This window comes from Dipodomys merriami, unplaced genomic scaffold (genome assembly GCF_024711535.1).
Source record: "Dipodomys merriami isolate MVZ:Mamm:240054 unplaced genomic scaffold, mDipMer1.0.p SCAF_35, whole genome shotgun sequence".
Lineage (NCBI taxonomy): Eukaryota > Metazoa > Chordata > Mammalia > Rodentia > Heteromyidae > Dipodomys > Dipodomys merriami.
The window spans coordinates 15,050,598-15,069,124 of record NW_027205048.1 but is presented as its reverse complement, the minus strand read 5'-3'; the positions used below and the strand labels follow the sequence as shown (position 1 = coordinate 15,069,124).

Below are 18,527 nucleotides of genomic sequence, written 5' to 3'. Positions count from 1 at the left end.
ACTCTTGTCTCCAATTAGCCACCAGAAAGTTAGCACTGTGGTTGAAAGTGGTAGAGCACTAGCCTTGAGCAAAAGGTCTCAGGGACAAAGCCCAAGCCCTAAGTTCAAGCCCCACAACCGACCCCCCCCAAAAACAAAATCCTTATTCTAATATGACTAAAGCAATGCTGAGGGGAAAATTCATAGCCTTAAATATATATTTTTAAACCCACAATGAGTGGATTTAATATCTATGAAAAGAATTTATTAAATGAACAACAGAATAGATAAAAGTAGACAAAAACTAGCCAGGCACCAGTGGCTCACACTTGTAATCCTTGCTACTCAGGAAACTGAGATCTGGGGATTTAAGTTTGAAGTCAGCCAACCTGTCTGGGTTGGCTTTGACCATAATCCTTAGATCTCAACCTTCTGAGTAGCTAGGATTAGAGTTGTTAGCTACTGGTGGGCTTTTAATTGGTCCTTTCCCACCAAGAAAATTCCACTTCTGTGAGAACCATTGTGGCGGGTTTACATCTCTAGAGATGCAAAGGATGTGTGGTCTGCTAACTTCTTTGCTGAGTTCTAGGTTTGTCTGCCAAGCTAGAGTTCTACGTTTATGTCTCCAAGCTCCCAGGCGGGAGAGTTGGTTACATTAACCCCTACTTGTCTACACAGTTACACAATCAACTTCAAAATCCTTTCTCTCCAGGGACTAAATACAGTATGAGACTCTGAGGCAAGATCCTCCAGCCACCAGCAGGCTGAGCATTTCACTGCTAGGGAGAAGTGTGTAAGCACCTAGACCAACAGCCCTGTCCCAGGAAACCTGAGCCTCGGCCAAACACGGCCCACTGAACAGGACCACAGTCTTGAGATAGGCACTTTGAACTTTGATGTGAGGCCAAGGGGCATGGAGAAAACTCTTGGGCTTTTTTAGGAGCAGCAGCACCTTGGGAGGTAGCAGCAGCCTGACAACACAGCCTGCAAGGCCTCAGTGGGTCGGGAGGGGAGAGAGTGGGAAACACATGGCAGGGGGAGGCTGCCGGGCCTGGAGGGGCTGGGGGACAGCTTCGGGGAGTGGTAGACCCAGATGTGTTTGCACCAGAGTTTCATTGGGTGTCTACCTGCAAAGCCACGGTGTGAGGAAACACCCCTGCCCTGCCGACACCCAAGGATGAGACCGCATACACACGCACTTAGGTAAAAAGATGTATTTCAACGTGGGAACAGTTGGCTGTTGCATAAAAGCCACTGTGAATCTTCAGCTAAATAAATAAACATATAGCCCTCAGAGAGACGGAGCTTCTTGCTTCTAATTCAACAGTCACTCTTTGTTTGGCATGGATGGTGTGGACAGGTGGTACTCAGGTCAGTGGATGGTAGATTTTCTGGACAGCTTTTTCCTTTCTTCTAATAAGGACAGTACATTCTAGAAAAACAAAACAAACAGTAGATGTCCTCCAAGCTTTGGGTGGGGCCTGAGACTCTGAAAGTACCAAGAAATTAGCCAGACAGGCCGAGACAGAAGCCCACCTTTCTGCCGAAAACCCGAGCCATTTCCAGCACACCCTTGCCAAACTGAAAGAGAAACAAAAAAACATATGATCCATATAAAAATATATAACAACCCACAGAACTGTAATGCACTGTTATCTTCTCCTCCGAAGAAAATCCTTTGAGAAAGAACATTTACCTCATTTTTGACACTTGGATCTGCCCCTCTGTCAAGAAGCAACTGAACCAACTGTTCGTGATTATTCAACACAGCCACCTGAAGAGAGAATAGCGCTGTCTGAGGTCCTCTCCCTGGGGGGGCCTCGGGCAGTGGGGAGGGCACGGCATGTCCCCCATGCAGAGGGCCACGGGCCTAGCTGGCCGGGCCACCGGGGCTTGACAGGCCGGCCTTCTGCTCACTGAACCGCAATTGAAAATGTCACTTGCCTCTCTGATGAAATGTCAGGGGAAAGCCAGCTAGCCCAGCACAGAGAAGCTATCTGTTCACTGCGTTAACAGATCTGTTTGGATTTTACAATGGCCCTGGGGACTACAGGTGACCACCTTCAAAGAGGCTGTCATGAAAGACAACAAAAAATACTACAGTGGTGAGTGGTGTGGTAGACACCTGTAGTCCCAGCTATTGGGGAGACTGATATAGGAGAATCACTTGACCCAGAGGTTTGAGGCTGACCTTGCAACATAATGACAACCTGTCTAAATAAAATTATATAATATATAATTATATGTAACATATTACAGATATATTACATATTACATATTGCATATATTACACTTAATTACATATTAGATAATATATTGATATATTAGATAATATTTAATATGATATACTTTGTTATATTATTATATTATACTATAATTATTACATACTCCATATAAATTATACATATTATATAATATGTAATAGAGATATTATAAATAGGTAGATCCCATGTATACTATAACTATTATTATATATATTGTAATACCATATAATAGATAACATATGTAAGGTATGATATATATCATATACTGTTATATATAATATAATACATGATAGTTATATATTACAATAATATATTACATATTATAGTATATATTTTATACACACACACATATATATAAAGTGACCTTCCTTCCCGCACCTTTATTTATAGGCTGGCATGTGTGGCTGACCTCACAGAAGGCCTCATGGAAAAAGGCCAGGCCCGTGAGGGGAGGACATACCATGAGAGGTGTCTTTCCATCTTTGTCCCTCACATTCACATCAGCCCCAGCGTCGATGAGGACCGAGGCCACCTTCTGGCTTCCAGACACCGCAGAGACTCTCATCAGCGGGGTCCACCCGGAACCCGTGTCCATGACGTCCACCTGGGATGGCAGAGGAGGGGCCGTCCTGAAGAAGGAAGAGTCACCCCCCCCCGCCCGCACTCCCCCACCGGGGTGCGGGGGCTGCGGGAAGCCCAGGTCTCCCGCACTGTGGTCTCATTGTCTTGAAATGCAGCAAAGATGGCCTGGCCAGCCGGCCTGCCCCTGCCCCGGCTGAGCCCGCCTGCTTGTTCTGGCCTAACTTCCCGCCTGTCTTTAACGTGGTGGGGTTTTGTTTACTTTTCTTCTATGTATCTTTGAAAGTACTTCACTTCCTTTCTAGAATAAGATGGAAGACCTACACCCTCACACACGACAGTAAGGCCTTCTCCATTTTAGGTAGGACATCTATCCTAAATGCAAAGGGCAAATCCGTGACACATGATCTAATCTGCCAGGGTGGCCAACTCAATTCCTTCTCCACACACAGTGTCCCTAGTAGCAGACTCAGTTCCCTAGACTCAATTCCCTCAGTGCTGTGCTTTACGAGACCCATGGTGAAGTAATAAGATGTCAACTGTTTCCTCTGCAGCTTCAGAAGAGCATCCCAACGGAATCACCAGGTCCTGGCCGGTTGCCTAGGCCTCCCCAGGCTGGCTGTGTGTGTGTCTTAAATCATCTCCTACAACCAAACAAATAGCCGAGGCCCACAAGCCCATGCTAGTTAATAGTGACCCATAATCACCTAGGCGACGCAGTTGCACATGTTCACACACATTTTTCTGTTTGGATTCAGAAAAGTCAAGAGTCTTTCCAGTCTCTCACAGTTCACCACTGGTAGGAACAGTCCCCTTTGGAGTAAGTATCACTGGACATTTGGGAAGAGAGTGGTGAACTCTGCTGGGTGCCCTCGTCCGCCCCCACTGTCCTCCGCAGCAGCCAGCGCGCCAGCTGCCCACAGCATCTGACCACCACCTGCAGCCACCCAAGACCTCCCGGGGGCACGCCACGCGGCTCTGCCCTCCACAACATGGCTCCTGTGCTCCAGAAAAAGGTGGAACTTAGCCCAAAGTGTGCTCAGAGCTAAGCCCAGACAGCCTACATTTCCAAAATCCCAGCGTGTGTGTGATCAGACCAAAGACTGTCCAGTTGGGGATCTTTCTCCCTTTCAACAACAACAACAAAAATAATTAACCTTTTTTCAACCATGGGGCTGAAACGTGAGCACCAATCATCATAAACCTAGCGAGGGGCGCACAGCTGCTGAGAACAAGTCTAACACCCTGTGGGAGATGGGAATTTGCTTCATCTGAGTTGAGTTTTCAGGTCCTTGGTGCAACTGCCCAGTGCACGGCTGCCATCTGGCAATCACAGCCCACCGAACTCATCCGATCTCAATTTCTAGGCCTTGACATTTTCAGTCCAAGTCTTTGAAGAAACTAAGGAGTTCCCTTACCATTCTTGATCTCATTATAATTACCTTTCTCCAAATACCTACACATGTCCAAGCAGCCCAACTCCTTATTTGTCACACCAGATTTACACTCCTGATGACCTACAAACAAATGCAGGCCGAGGCGCCTGTGCCCTGGCAAAGATGCGTGCCTGCCTGCAGCGAAGATGCGGGGAGCTGAAAGGCCTCCATCTCCCCTAGAGCCAGCTTGCCCTTGGGGACTGATTTGTAACCAGCACTCTCTAAAGCTAACCACACACCAAGCAACAGGAAGCGCTGTGGCCATCCCTTCTTCACTATCCTTGTGTCTTCAGCGCTTAAAGCACTGTCTGGCACGAGATAGATGCTCAGGCTTCTTCCTACATGACGCCACACCACGACCATCGGAAGCCTCATGATTGATCCCATCCATTCTCCAAAGCCTGGCAGACTTCTCCTGATAAGTTAGAGACCTTTCTCCAGTCCTGGGTCCTGTAGAAAGCACTTCCGGCCCAGAAGGAAGCCCCGTACCTCACAGCCCTCCTTGATCATCCACTCGATCACGGGGCAGTGGCCTCCATCTGCAGCCCAGTGCAGCGCTGTACAGCCCCCCAGGTCTCTTGCCTCCCACGAAGCTCCGTGTCGTCGGAGATACTTCACGACATCAAGGTGTCCTTCGTAGCATGCGAGCATCAGACTGCAACACAAAGCAGCAGCAGCCTCCACCCTGAGTGCCATCCTGAACCCAGGACCACATTTAACCCACTCGCTTCACCTGAAACCTGATTTCATTGGTTTTTATTTCTACACATCATCCATCTGTCCCCCAAATGAGTAGCTACACAAAATATACTATCTCCATATGAGAAGGGAAAGAAAGGATACCAGAGGAAGTGACCTTAGAACCTTACAATCCACAAGAGACGCTGGACACATGTTGTCTGATTCTGTTTTTAGGAAATGTTCAGAATAGGCAAGTCTCTAAGAGCCAGCTACCAGGCTGGTGGATTCCCTTGGCTACAGGGAAGAGGTATGGAGTGACTGAGCGAGGATGTGGAATCTTTTGGGGATGATGGAATTAGGTGGTGGCTGCTGCACAATTTTGTGAACACCTTTTTGAAAGCCAAATTGTATGTCTTCAAGGGTGTGTCTTATGGTATATGACTTTTCCTCAGTAAGAAAAGGAATAATGACTGTAACTAAGTGTAAAATACTGGAGTTTAGAACATCTATAGTCCCTGATGATAATTAAAGAAAAAAGGAAAAGGAAAAAAAAACTCATTTGCTACTACTAGAGATAACAAGTTTGAACTCAGGGCCTGGGGCTCACTTAACTTGCTTGTGCTTGGTGCTCTACCAGTTGGACGATACTTCTTACCCAGCATTTTGCTGGTTAGTTGGCAATGGAGTGATGCAGTCTCTTGGGCTTTTCTGTTTGGGTGGCTTCAAACTGCAGTCCTCCAGATCTCTGCCTTCTATGCGAAGTGTGTAAGTGGGAGGCACTGGTATCCGGCTCCTCATGGCTGTCTTTAAATGCACACTTCCAAATTTCTTCCAATTCATATTTCCAACCACTCCATGAAAGTATCCTTCTTGCTCTCTCTCTACCAGTGCTATTGTTTTTTAATTAACAACCTTATAGGTGGTTTTTTTAATCACTGGTAAAGTTGAACATTTTTCATACGGATTGTTTACTTTTTTCCAGAAAATTGCTTTTTCCCACTGTATAGCTCTGTGTTTGGAGTATGAAGATGTGTGCATGTTTTCTACACTTTGCAGATAACATCCATTAGATATTTCCTCCTCTAGTCCTTACCTCTGTAGTCAAGGTGTTTAAAATATATCATGTATATTATTAGTCTTTTCCTCAGCAATGTCTTTCATATTGTATGCCTTTCACGTTACAAGATCAGATGAAAGTATACTTGCTTCTGGGTGGTTGTGGTCATTTTTATCCTTAATTCTCGCTCACGGTGTGTTACTTTAAGGCCAAAATCAAACTTAATGTTTTTGTCTTCAAAGGTCCTGTTTTTCTAACACCTTCCTCACTGCTTTTTGGTTCCCATTATCAGGTGTTAAGTATGTGTTTATACACATTCACCTTAGGATTTCTATTTATCTTTTTCCCATTCACCTGGACCAGTGTCACCCTACTTTAATAACTATGACTTTTTTAAAGCGTTCTCATAACAGTCAAAGCAAATCCTTCTCTGATCTTCTCAAAGTTTTAGAAGCTGATATCATCTATTTGTTCTTCCAGGAAAGTGACAATCATTTTGATGGTCACTGTGTCTGAGGCAACATTCGATCTATCTGTTAATTTGGGGGACACTGGAATCGCCCTGGGAGTTGAGCTCACCCTGCTGGCCTGTGGCATACATCAACTACTTTAAAATCTTGGTGTCTCTCGGTATAGTTGTCATAGGCTTTCTTTTCGTTCAATTTTATTACCGTTTCAGATTTCCTTTTCAATTCTTCTTTCTCTTTCTCGTCAGTTTCATTAACCGGTAATTTCAGGTATTGTTAAGTTGCCTTGAAGTTGCCCGCGTACCTGAACCTCCTTATTAAGCTCAAGTATTTGAAATTGCATTCTCTCAAGTTCTGTAGTACAGGATTCAAGCCTCTGATTCCAGACCTTTCCAAAGCTAATTGGCCTTCCACAAGCCACCCAACATGAACTGACAAGCTATCACCTGTATCTACCAGCACTGTTTCACCCATGTTTCAAAGGTTAACTCCTTCAATGCTCTCGACAGCACCAAAGGTAAGTATTTCTCTTATTATTGTTTCACAGAGGGTGAAATGGAGCAGTGGGGAGGGGCACACAGGTGTGTCTGTCCATCCCCGCCCGTGCTGGAGACCTCCTTCCCGTCTCACTGGTGTCTGTCTATCCTCGTCCATGTGGAGGACCTCCTCTCCCACACAGGCTTCACTACTAACTTAGACAAGGAATTTGCCAGTGCTAGGAATGACACTGGAGAATTGTCTGAGATTATTAAAAAAGAAAAAGAACATCAGCTCTGTGTGGTGCTGGGCATGTGTGTACCTGTAATCCCAGCTCCTCAAAAGGCTGAGACAGGACCATCACAGGGCTGGGAGCAGCCTGTAAAACACAGTGAGATCTCCACCCCGAGCAGCTGGGATTCCTGGAATGCGCCACCACACCCAGCTCTTTCTCCCACTCCAGGGTGTGAGTAATGAACGCTCTGTGGCCTCTCAGCTTCCTTCCCCTCTGCTCCAGAGAAGTTCACAATTATTTCCTTAAACTCCTTGCCTGGAAGGATAGGCTCAGTGGTAGAGCGCTTGCCTTGCATGCATGAGGCCCTGGGTTCGATTCCTCAGCACCACATAAGCAGAAAAAGCTGGAAGTAGCACTGTGGCTCAAGTGGTAGAGCGCTCGCCTTGAGCTGAAGAGCTGAGGAACAGTGCCCAGGCCCAGAGTTCAGGCCCTACGACCAACAAAAATAAAAAAATAAAATGAAGTAAAGTATCCATCTCAACAAATATACCAAATCTACTGTTAAGACACAAAGCACCTTTTTCTTTTCATACTCAATTTCCCTCCATTAGATCAAGTGATATCATCGCAGTATTTAGGCAACTGAGGTAGGACAGTCATGAGTTAGTTCAAGGCCAGCCTGGGCTACATAGTAAGGCCTGGTCTCAAAAACAAATTTTTTTAACAAATTGCTCTACAATCATTATTATGTCCCCCTCTCAATTTCTTTTTTTTTTTTTTTAAATTGTATTTTATTTTATTTGAGAACATACTGTACAGAGGGGCTACAATTACATGGGCAGGATAATCCCCCTCTCAATTTCTAATGTTCTCTCCTCTCGTATTTTCAAGAGATTGGTCTATACTGATTGTACTTTTTTTTTAAGAGGCAACTCTCTTACTTCTCAGTAAACTTTCTCCTTTTTTGATGAATCAATTCATATTCTTATTTTAATTTTTTTACCATTTTTCTATCTTTGTAAAACACAAAAACTTCTCTAGACAATGGCGTAGTCCTACACTAACTTACGAGTTATGTGGAGAATACTCTAAGTCTGGGAGCTTGTAGATGTTATTTAAAACTCGCTCCTGAGCCATGTCCAGAGGATGGAACAGGGCATTGCAGGGGCTTTTCTTAGGGTCCCTCATTCTCCTGGGAGCAGCAGACCACAGAGAGATGGGGGGTAAGGTGGGGATGGAGGCCACGTGCATCCACAGCTCGCTCTCCATAGGTCCATCATTAGCAGCAGCGACAGCCTGACAGCCTGCCGTCCAGCAGAGGTTAGCACCCCGCGGGACCCTGCCTTCCATGCCGCATCCTCACACCACATCCTTCAGGTGCCTTCTGACACCCTCTGCAGGCAAAAGTGGCATTTGGCCCAGGATGACTGACCGCAGAGCCCACACAGACGCACCTGTGTCTGAAGGCTACATGCCTGAGTCCCTAAGTTAGGGCATGCATACATGCCTCAGGGTGCCCAAGCTATGCTGAACCAGCAGAATCTGCCCTTGGGAGATGTAGGCCCAAAGCCCCCCTGAAGCCACTGTGACAACAGCTTGATTTGCTCCTTTAATCCTGCAGGTGGGCAGGCTTGCTGGCTTAGAAATGGCTGGATGTTTTCTTGAGACTGCTCTATCTAGCATCTGTGTGCATCGGTGTGCATCGGTGTGCGTGTGTACAGTGGGAACCACACGTATCACACTTTGCTCTCTGTGCACCACAAGCACCAACACTAGAGCCAGACATGTGAGAGGCAGCTGATAAATACTGGTGGGCTAGCATTCATTAAGTCTGCTACTAAGTCAGTGAGTAGTCATGCCTTCCCTCTATCCTTTGTTAATGTCACGCTCTTTTTCGTGAACTTTCCTGTCATGGGCTCTGCCCTTCGTGGCAACCTCCTGAAAGCTCTTTTGTGGTTATTGTCCATGCTGATCTCTGGCTGCTTCTTTAGACATATCTGGAATCCTTGGAAAACAGGAGAGAGCTGGAAGGGAACCAGAGTCCTAGGAGAGCAGCACCGTGCTGAGCACGCCGCTGACGGTACCAGGAGCACTACAGGAGGAGGACACATTGGAATAGATGCTCCACTCCAGGCCTGGGGGGGGGGGGGAGGGAGAGCAGAAGGGAACCACCACCGCCCCTCAGGAGGTACAGCCCTCAGCACTTCCAAACCAAAACCAAAGTGGAGATCTTCGACCTTTGTTGCCTTAGTCTATTCAGCTTTTACAACCTTCACCAGATGACGGTCAGCGTTTTCCTGACTGCCTAAATTTCACTGAGGCCAGTACCAAGAATTGAACCCAAGATTATAAACAATGTGAAAAAAAATGAAAAAGCAATGATTATACTATGACCGTAAGAAGCCTACTTTAGAAAGAATGGCTCCTTTTAAAAAAAATCCCCTTTTCACTAAAACGTTGGTCCCAAGAACAACAAACCAAAATGGAAGGAAATATTCTGGCTCAATGGAAGGCCCCCCCACCCCCTCCCACACACACACAGGCCTAGGGACACAAGCACAACCCCACGGGGGTGTTTCAGGCCCCTCCTGCCCACCCGCCACCTCCTGTCCCTGCTGCCTACCTGTCCTTGCCACTTCCATTCTTTAGATTCACATCCGTGCCGTTAGAAATTAAGAGTTTCACAAGCCTAAAGGATGCAGGGTTAAAGCAGCAAAGTAAGTGGCTTTGTTGACTTGGAACCCAAGAGAACCCAGAGCCAATCAGAAACAAGACACTCGACACCCATTGGCAACACCTTCTGTTCCATCTTGAGGAGCCAGCTGGTTTTAAAGATACGGCAGTGTTAATCTGGAAGACCACTCAACACTAGAAACAGGTTTTTACTAAGTCGTGAATTATTCATTAATGAATGGCTGGTCAGGGTAAAGACTGGACTATCAAAATAACTCCATCATTTTAACTGCCACTTTTAATATATTCTCAAATGGCAGCATTTAATGGAAATGCCTTTCTTTTTTTCAAAATGGCATTAATTAAAACATAAATGCGACTGAAAAAAATAAATGGTTAACACTTATACTTTGTAAAACAGGTAATGGAGTGTGTCCTTGAAATCACATCAGAGGAACCTGGTGCCTAGAATGTTCCCCGTCCATCTTTTTGCTTGTTTGTTGAAAAGATTCACATTCCAACAACCAGTGTTCCGAGGACATATAAAATCCACTGCATGTGATTAAATGGCTCTCTTCCCTGATCTATGATTGCACATTTTACATTCTCTCCTGCATGCTGCATAACTAGAGGGTAAAAGCAGCTGTGTTAGGGGTGAGATGGGGTGAGAGGGCGGCAGGTCGACAAATGAGGAGGGGGATGCAGTCATAAAATCCAATCTACATCCTACAAAATTACAGGAAAGTGCAGGAAGGGATGGGTTGGAAGGGATGGGTGAGGACGCTGAAGAGGGTGACGTGGAACAAGGTGCACTGTGTCCGTAAGCTTCTTTGTTCAATGAAAACTCCTTTGTTCAACTGAAGATAATAAAAATATAAAATAAATAAAAGCAGCTGCAATGGGAAGCCATTTAATGAGACAGTTTGGGAAAGAGAGAGGAGGCCCCTGGGCCAGCCAGGCTCTTCTGAGGCCCCACCCTGAGGGTGCCCGGTGGGAAGGGAAAGGCTGGAGCCCACGCTCAGAGCACCTCATACCTGGTGTATCCTTTCTGAGCTGCGACCATCAGAGCAGTAAAGCCAAACTTATTGGGAACATCGATCTTGACATGACTTGGGAAAAACAGAGAGAAAAGGGATCAGCATGTGCAACTCTGCATGGCTCCCAGGATAGGGCGCTCCCTGCAGGGCTTACCAAAACTGGCTCCTTTTACCAAAAGTGGCTATTTCTTCTGGGCCAGTGAAGCTTTTTGTATGATTATTGATTTACTTTATTGTTATTGTAGAGGTGATGCACAGAGGGGTTGCAATTTCATGAGTCAGGTAATGAGTACATTTCCTTTCATACGATGTCTTCTGTTCCCTCTTTCTCTCCCAGTCCCTCCCGCCCATCTCCATCCACGGGTTATACAGCTCACTTTCGTCAATGTCCAGCCCACTGAGGCTTTATTATCTTACAATGCCTTGCCTAATATTTTTTAATGATTCAAACAAATGCCTCAGTGCACTTGAAACAGACAGGCTTCTTTCGACCCAGAACCTCTGTGCCCTCTAGCCAATGGGCCCAGCCTCTGACAGTTGAAAACAGTGTTCATCCTGGCCCTACTTCCTAGGCTCCTCCAGCAGGAGCAGGTTTGGTGGAGACCTGAGCCCTCACCTACTGGCAATGAAGCCATGTTGCTCAGAGAGGACGTACAGCTCTTGCTGTCAGCTGAGGAGCTGGGCTCTCTGTGGGAACCTTCTCTTCTCGGATTTAGACGCCCATTACAAACCACCTGTCCTCAATTCTTCCTGAAGAAGTAGTTCTGGGTGCCTTGGACCTGGTCGTTTGGACTGAGCGTCTAGATCAGAGAACAGAGGCATCGAACATCTCACCCACAGCAGCTGCATCCACTTTACCTCTAGTGTTCTAGAACCTTCTTGATGACTAAAGTTCTAGAACCTTATAGATGACTTGGTTTCTAGAACCTTCTAGGTTACAAGGCACTTACTGGGTGACTTTCTGATTTCCCCAGAGTGTACAAGTGAACATTCAGGAATGCCATGTACCGAAATGCAAGGGGCAGAAGTTGTTTCTTCGAATAAAATATGACACCCAGACTTGCAATTTCCTTTTACAATTTTTCATTAAATAATTACAAACTGTAATATTTACATGGGGCTTTATGATTGCCTTTATGAACTGTGCTTTACTAACTCACATTCATCACCTGAGATTAATTTGGGAGGCAGTTTCCAAGGAACAGGAAATTTTAAGAAAACAAAATAAAGCTACATCATGTATTTCTATGCACGTTATAGGCATTAAAAAAAAAAAAAAAGGCCAGCACAGAATTCTCTCACCCTCCTTCTAGTATTCGAAGGAGCAAGTCCTCATCGTTCACATTGACAGCTCGGTGAAAGTGCTCACTGCTTATGGGTTCTCCTGGAGAAATCAGATAGAGAGCAATCACCCCCAGTATAACAAGAGAAGACTGACTCGTCCCAGCTTCGCTCTCCCTCCACCTCCAGGTCGTGTTCATCTCCAGGCAGGCAAAGCTGTGCTCCTAAGAGATCTCACAGTCCCTGCTCAACTGCTTCGTGTGTGTGTGTGTGTGTGTGTGTGTGTGTGTGTGTGTGTGTGTGCGCGCGCGCACATGTGCCCATGTGTGCACACATACACACACACATGCAGGGGCTTGAACTCAGGTCCTGTGTGCTGTCCCCTGACTTTTGCTTCAGGCTACTGCTCTACTATTTGAGCCACAGCTCCACTTCTGGCTTTTTGCTGGTTAATTGCAGACGAGTCTCACAGACTTTCCTGCCCAGTCTGGCTTCAAATGATCCTCAGATCTCAGCTTCCTGAGTAGCTAAGATTATAGGTGTGAGCCACCAGCACTGCTTCTTTTACTGCAAAAGATCTGATTTTCAGATTAAGAGAAAGTTTAGAGCAATTTAAAGTCTTGGGATATGGTCACATTATGAAGTATAGCTTTGTGATTGCTCTTTGGCTACCTGATCCTTTCTGATTTCATAAGGCAAAATCAACATCTCTTAGAAGCAAGGAAACTCAGCAATTGGCACAACATGCTAGTGTGTTATGTGCCAATGAATGGTTAAGCTATTACAACTACTACTACTACTATTACTACTACTACTGCTATTGTAAATTGCTTTAAATTTTGTGAATAAAATATTTAATTCTTCCTTCAGCTTTTCTCCCTGGAGTTTGAAAGAAGGGTCAGCAGGGCACCTATACACGGGGAGGTAGGGAGCATGTGAGAAATCCACACCATGGAGAACAGCGCAGAGAGCAAGCCTGTCTTTCTCAGGAGGGGGAGGAGGACACGGCACAGGGGCATCAGGTCTGCGGGGAGGAGGGGGAGGAGGAGGCAGGTCTACAGGAGCAGAGCGTGGAATGAGAGGCCACAGAGAAGCAGCTCACCTTCCAAGGCATTGTCTCGTGGTTTCACCGGCTGCACATGCCAAGCCTTTCAAAGTTAGACGCCACCGTGATTAAGCAGTGAAGTAAACAGTCAAGTGTGACACATCGGAAATGCCCAACGCACCGCTGTGGCTGAGGTAGGAGCCATGCGAGTGGCAGCTGGCATCACTGCCTGGGCGCCTGCCCCACCCTCGTGCCCGGCCGTGCCCTAGCAGTCCCCTTCTGTAACACCCACCTGTCCGATGCCTCCATGGACATCTGAGGTGACAACCCCTGCTCTAAATAATTCACTGGACAAGCCGCACCAATTCATTAAGACATACTTCCGGAGTAACTTCCAAGCAAGTCATATGCTAAGGCACTGGGGTCACAGAGAACGAGATAGAAGGGGTCCTGTCCTTGCTGATTTACATTGTGTGCCCACTTTCAGACCTTTGCTCCTCTAAATCCTAAAATGCTCCTGTGCAGCAGGCACCAGACTGCCTGGTGAGACTCATCCTGGCTCACTCTCCCGTTATCTGCCCCGCAGAGGTCAGCGGCTTGCATTCCCGCCAGCTCCTGAGAGCAGCGAGTCCGCGGAGCCCCTGGCAGGGACGGCGGGTCCTCACCAGCATGCCTGAGCTGATACCTTCCTTTGTTCAGGTAAAAGCCACTTTGTGACAACCTCAAATTATTTCCTAATGGTTTTGCCTGCTAGACTTTGCCAACCTCTAGATTCTTTTCACCCCACCAGGCTTCCTTTCATCATTCTAATACATCTTTTCAAGCCAAAGGCTGGGCATACAAAGTATGTCAAGAACCCATGTGAGTGAGGCCCAGGCCCATGGAGCTCCTGCCCAGCCTTGCCCAGCCCTGCCCAGCCCAGCCCAGCCTTGCCCTGCCCAGCCCAGCTCTGCCCAGCCCAGCCCAGCCCAGCCCAGCTCTGCCCAGCCCAGCCCAGCCCAGTCCAGCCCTGCCCAGCCCAACCCAGCCCAGCTCTGCCCAGCCCAGCCCAGCCCAGCCCACCTCTGCCCTGCCCTGCCCAGCCCAGCCCAGCTCTGCCCAGCCCAGCCCAGCCCAGTCCAGCCCTGCCCAGCCCAACCCAGCCCAGCTCTGCCCAGCCCAGCCCAGCCCAGCCCACCTCTGCCCTGCCCTGCCCAGCCCAGCCCAGCCCAGCCCAGCCCTGCCCTGCCCAGCTCTGCCCAGCCCAGCCCTGCCCAGCCCAGCCCAGCCCAGCCCTGCCCAGCCCAGCTCTGCCCAGCCCAGCCCAGCCCAGCCCAGCCCAGCCCAGCCCTGCCCAGCCCAGCCCTGCCCAGCGTCCCAGGAAAGGCACAAGGCTCAGACTCCTGGAGACACCCGGCAGTGTCATTTTGTTGTCCCCAAGTTGAGTGGGGGTGAGGGGCAAGTTGGGGGGCAATTGAAGGGGTGGGGGTGAGTGGGTGCGCATGAGGTGGGGGGCTGGTATCTAGCAGGGGCCAGCAAAGCCAAGGGCACAGGGAAGCCGACAGCCACCAGGACTCACCAGATCCAAAATGTCAGTAGTCCACAGTTAATACCTTTGCCCTCCCCTCCCTACCTCCCCTCCCCAGTTCAGGGTCATGTGACCCATCTTCATCTGAGGTGGATGACGGTGCAGCGGGGGAAGCCAGCTGGGTAGGCTGCCTGCGGAAGGCTCCTGCCATTTCTACTGGAGGACTTCATCCGTGCTTCGTAAATTCTCCTCCCAGCCATGAAACCAAGCCTCGGAAATGCTACGCTGTCCTAGGCCAGCCAGTTAGGAGTGGCCAAAGAGCTCATGGCCGGTCCCACTGCAGTCCTAGCTCCACATCCTTACTGCTTACAGTCACAAAAGCCCAAGTCCACATAAATAAATATATACATAACTTTGCCTAGGACTCTGCTCCTAAGAAGAAAGGTGCTCAGACCTCACTGGGGCTGGGGCTGCAGCTGTGTGCCGGAGGGTTTAGAGAAATCATGAGCTTGCATCCAGGGGAAAAGCTTAGCTCTGTTTTCATGCTGGTTCTGGGGCTTGGACTCAGGGCCTGGGTGCTGCTCCCTTGCTTTTTCAGTTAAGGCTGGTGGCTCTACCACGTGAGTTACTCCATTTCTGGCTTTTTGCTGGTTAAGAGTCTCACGGAGCTGGGTGCAGGTGGCTCCTGCCTGATGGATTTAGTGTATTCTCGCAGCCCTGCTAAATGTTTTGTTGTTGTTGGTCGTGGGGTTTGAACTCTGGGCCTGGGTGCTGTCCCTGCACCCTTCAGCTCAAGGCGAGCATTCTACCGCTTGAGCCACAGCAACAGTTCTGGTTTTCTGGTGGTTCATTGGAGATAAGAGTCTCACAGACTTTCCTGCCAGGGCTGCTTTGAACCATGATCCTCAGATCTCAGCCTCCTGAGTAACTAGGATTACAGGCGTGAGCCACCAGTGCCTGGCAGTCTTGCTAAATTAAGGAAGGTTCTGGAAGTACCGACAGCATCCTGTGGACTGAGCACTGTACTCTAGAACCTCTGCCTTACCTGGCAGGGAGGCACTGAGCACCAGAGGCCTCTGTGCAGCACACAGATGTTGGAAGTAAGTCCATAAGTACGTCAGCTATGAAAGCATTTGCAGGAAAAAATAAACAAAAAACAACCAGGGAATCTTAGCATTCTGCTACAGCTAAAAAGAAATGCATCAGCCAGGCGCAGTGGCTCACGCCTGTAATCCTAGCTACTCAGGAGACCAAGATCTGAGGATCACGGTTCAAAACCAGCCCTGGGCAGGAAAGTCCGTGAAACTCTTATCTCCAATGAACCACCAGAAAACCGGAAGTGGTGCTGTGGCTCAAGTGGTAGAACACGACCGGCAAAAAAGAAAAAAAGAAAAGAAATGTGTCATAGGAAGAAAGCGACCCTGGCAGGAAAGGAGTGAAGACGCCACCATCGCTCATATTCCTGACTGGCGGATTCCAGCAAAAGGAGGCAGTCTCCAGCCGTCAGGTCTGAGGGCTCCTCTCTTCTTCCCAAGAAGACCCTGCCCCAAGTAGGCAATGGAAGTTTCTACTGGAACCCTGTGAGGTAGATGAGGCCTAGAAAAGTCTCAGCATGAATTTCACAGCGACACAGAGGAGAAATGAAAGGACCTTTGTCTGCCAAGTGTAGCAATTCCTTCTACTCCCACTATAGGCCTGAGTCGGGAAGAACAGAGGAAATTCCAGGCTGGGGAGAACTTTCCATTCCTCCCACCCTGGGACCCTTCTAGCCTTTGTACGTGTGGCCCAAGGGAATGCCATCAATAACTGCATCTGAAAATAACACGGCAGGCGTTGGCCCGTGTGGGTGTGGTTGGGCAGTGCTTCGTAGGGGGGCTGCCTGGCCAGTGAGGTGGGTGGGGACGCACTGGGCACAGGGCACTGGGGGCCTGCGGGAGGGGAGGGACAGAGTGGCCTTGCAGTAAGCCATTGCTCTTGTTCTATAAAGGAGGCTCTAGGCGGCAGCGGAGTCCGCAGATAGTATATGGTGATAGCACCTTTCTTGGTAGAATTTAGGTCTTTATTAAAAGCAGTGAATAAATCATGAACTCATTGGAGAAGATATTTGCCAATTAACAAGTAGCAGCTGTTTTTCTTTCTTTTTTAAGGGCCCAGCTGATTAAAATTGCATGCCTCATTTAGGCAAGAGTCTAATGTACTTTACCTGGGAAAGAAAAAAAAAAGCTGAGCATTCTTTATTCAAACAAAGTACATGCTTTCGTGATTCATTAAAACACTCCCAAAATGAATGCAAATTAGTGGCTCACAGAAGCATTTTCACTTGCTCTGTATAACGTGTGCATTTTTAAATTCTTTGCTTAGCACGAGATGTTATAAATATAACAGTAGCATAAGGGAACAGCAGAGCCAGGACCTCCTCACCAGAGGAAAAGGATCTTCAGCCTTCTGCCCAGTGGAGTCCCAGGAGGCTAGGATGCCCGCATGGCCTCGGGCACTTGTGCCGTGCCTGGCAGAGAAACATTCAAGTGCTCCCCCCCCCATATCAACACCTGGCCACCACCAGCAAGGCCTCACCCCACAGACGGTCTCACCTATTTGCCCGTGAAAGCCATGCAACTGTGAGGAGAGATGATGCTTGGACAGGCCAGCTCTGGCTGCCTCTCCAGCGAGTTGGGCTCCCCTGGCAGCAGATACAGCTGCGGCAGCTGGTGGGCAGACTTAGGCTGGCTACCGCCTTCCCAAAAGAGCTCCCTGTGGCACACTGACTCCCTGGAGACTCTGGCTAGAAGACCCAGAAGCCTCTGTCCTGACATGGACATGACCACCAGTGACCACCTGAAGCCCGCTGTAGTTGGGTCACAGAACCCCCATGTCCACAGCACCTGACAAGTTTAAGTGGCCTTGCCCCATGGGTGGGCAATGGGTCCATCCTTCGACAGACGTGAGTGCAGCCCCGAAGTCCAGTGTTTCTCTTCATACTCTATTCTGCCTCTGGGCCTCAGCTCATTGGTCACCCACCCATCCATCAAGGACCTCCTACTGAAATCCTAGACATGGCCTCACCCTTCAGGAGCCCACAATCTAGAAGGGAGTCAAAAGGGTAGACAGATCTATAAGAAGCAAGAGGCATGCTGGAGGAGATAACTAACCCCTCCTCGCCCTAGGGAGGAGCTGTTCCGGGAATCAATGCGGAACAGATGCTGCAGGTGAAGCGGGTGTGGTGAGCAAAGCAGGGCCTCCATGTTTCAGGGAGGAGGAACAGAGGCAGGATGTGGGGCAGTGCCCAGGGACCCGGAGGTGGGAGGGGCAGCCCGGCAGGAGGCAGTAGAGACAAGGCCTGCCCAGTTTCCCATGGAGACTATTCCAACGCCAGCCCTGTCTTGCGACTCCTCCTCCACCTTGCCTTCCTCTGCACACAAAGCATTCAATCTCACTTCTCTGCTTTCTCCAACTTCTTTCTTCCTCCTGAGTACTCCAAGGCCCAAACATCTTCCATACAAAAGCCAGTGCTCTCAGCATCCCCAGGTTAAAGACTAGGCCTCCTACCTGATCTGCAGCCCCATAATTGACCATTTCACTCAAAAGTTTTCTCTGAAAGGACATTTTTTTTTCACCACTACTGAGAGCAAAGGGCCCGGCTCAGCTCTAGCTGAGCTCACAGGTCACCACCCTAAGCTCCGGTGCCCTCCTGTCATATTTATGACTGAAGGTGAGACGGACTAACAAAATCAGAATTATCTCTAGCTCCCACAAGAATGTGCACAGACCCAGCTGAAGGCTGCAGAAAACATCCCTGAGGGGCCAGTGGC

At 48.4% G+C, this 18,527-nt stretch overlaps 1 protein-coding gene across 1 annotated transcript in view; it reads right to left on the bottom strand.

Moving 5' to 3' along the window:
• Positions 1-1,178: 1,178 nt before the first annotated feature.
• LOC138803979 (fibronectin type 3 and ankyrin repeat domains 1 protein) overlaps positions 1,179-18,527 on the bottom strand; it is a 67,208-nt gene continuing 49,859 nt past the window's right edge. The window contains exons 4-11 of the mRNA XM_069988283.1: positions 12,188-12,269; positions 10,883-10,957; positions 9,799-9,864; positions 4,748-4,913; positions 2,704-2,847; positions 1,676-1,753; positions 1,516-1,560; positions 1,179-1,411 (exon numbers count right to left, since the gene is read on the bottom strand). Coding sequence (XP_069844384.1) covers positions 1,352-1,411; positions 1,516-1,560; positions 1,676-1,753; positions 2,704-2,847; positions 4,748-4,913; positions 9,799-9,864; positions 10,883-10,957; positions 12,188-12,269 — 716 coding nt within the window. The 3' untranslated portion in view covers positions 1,179-1,351. The remainder of the gene's footprint in view (positions 1,412-1,515; positions 1,561-1,675; positions 1,754-2,703; positions 2,848-4,747; positions 4,914-9,798; positions 9,865-10,882; positions 10,958-12,187; positions 12,270-18,527) is intronic.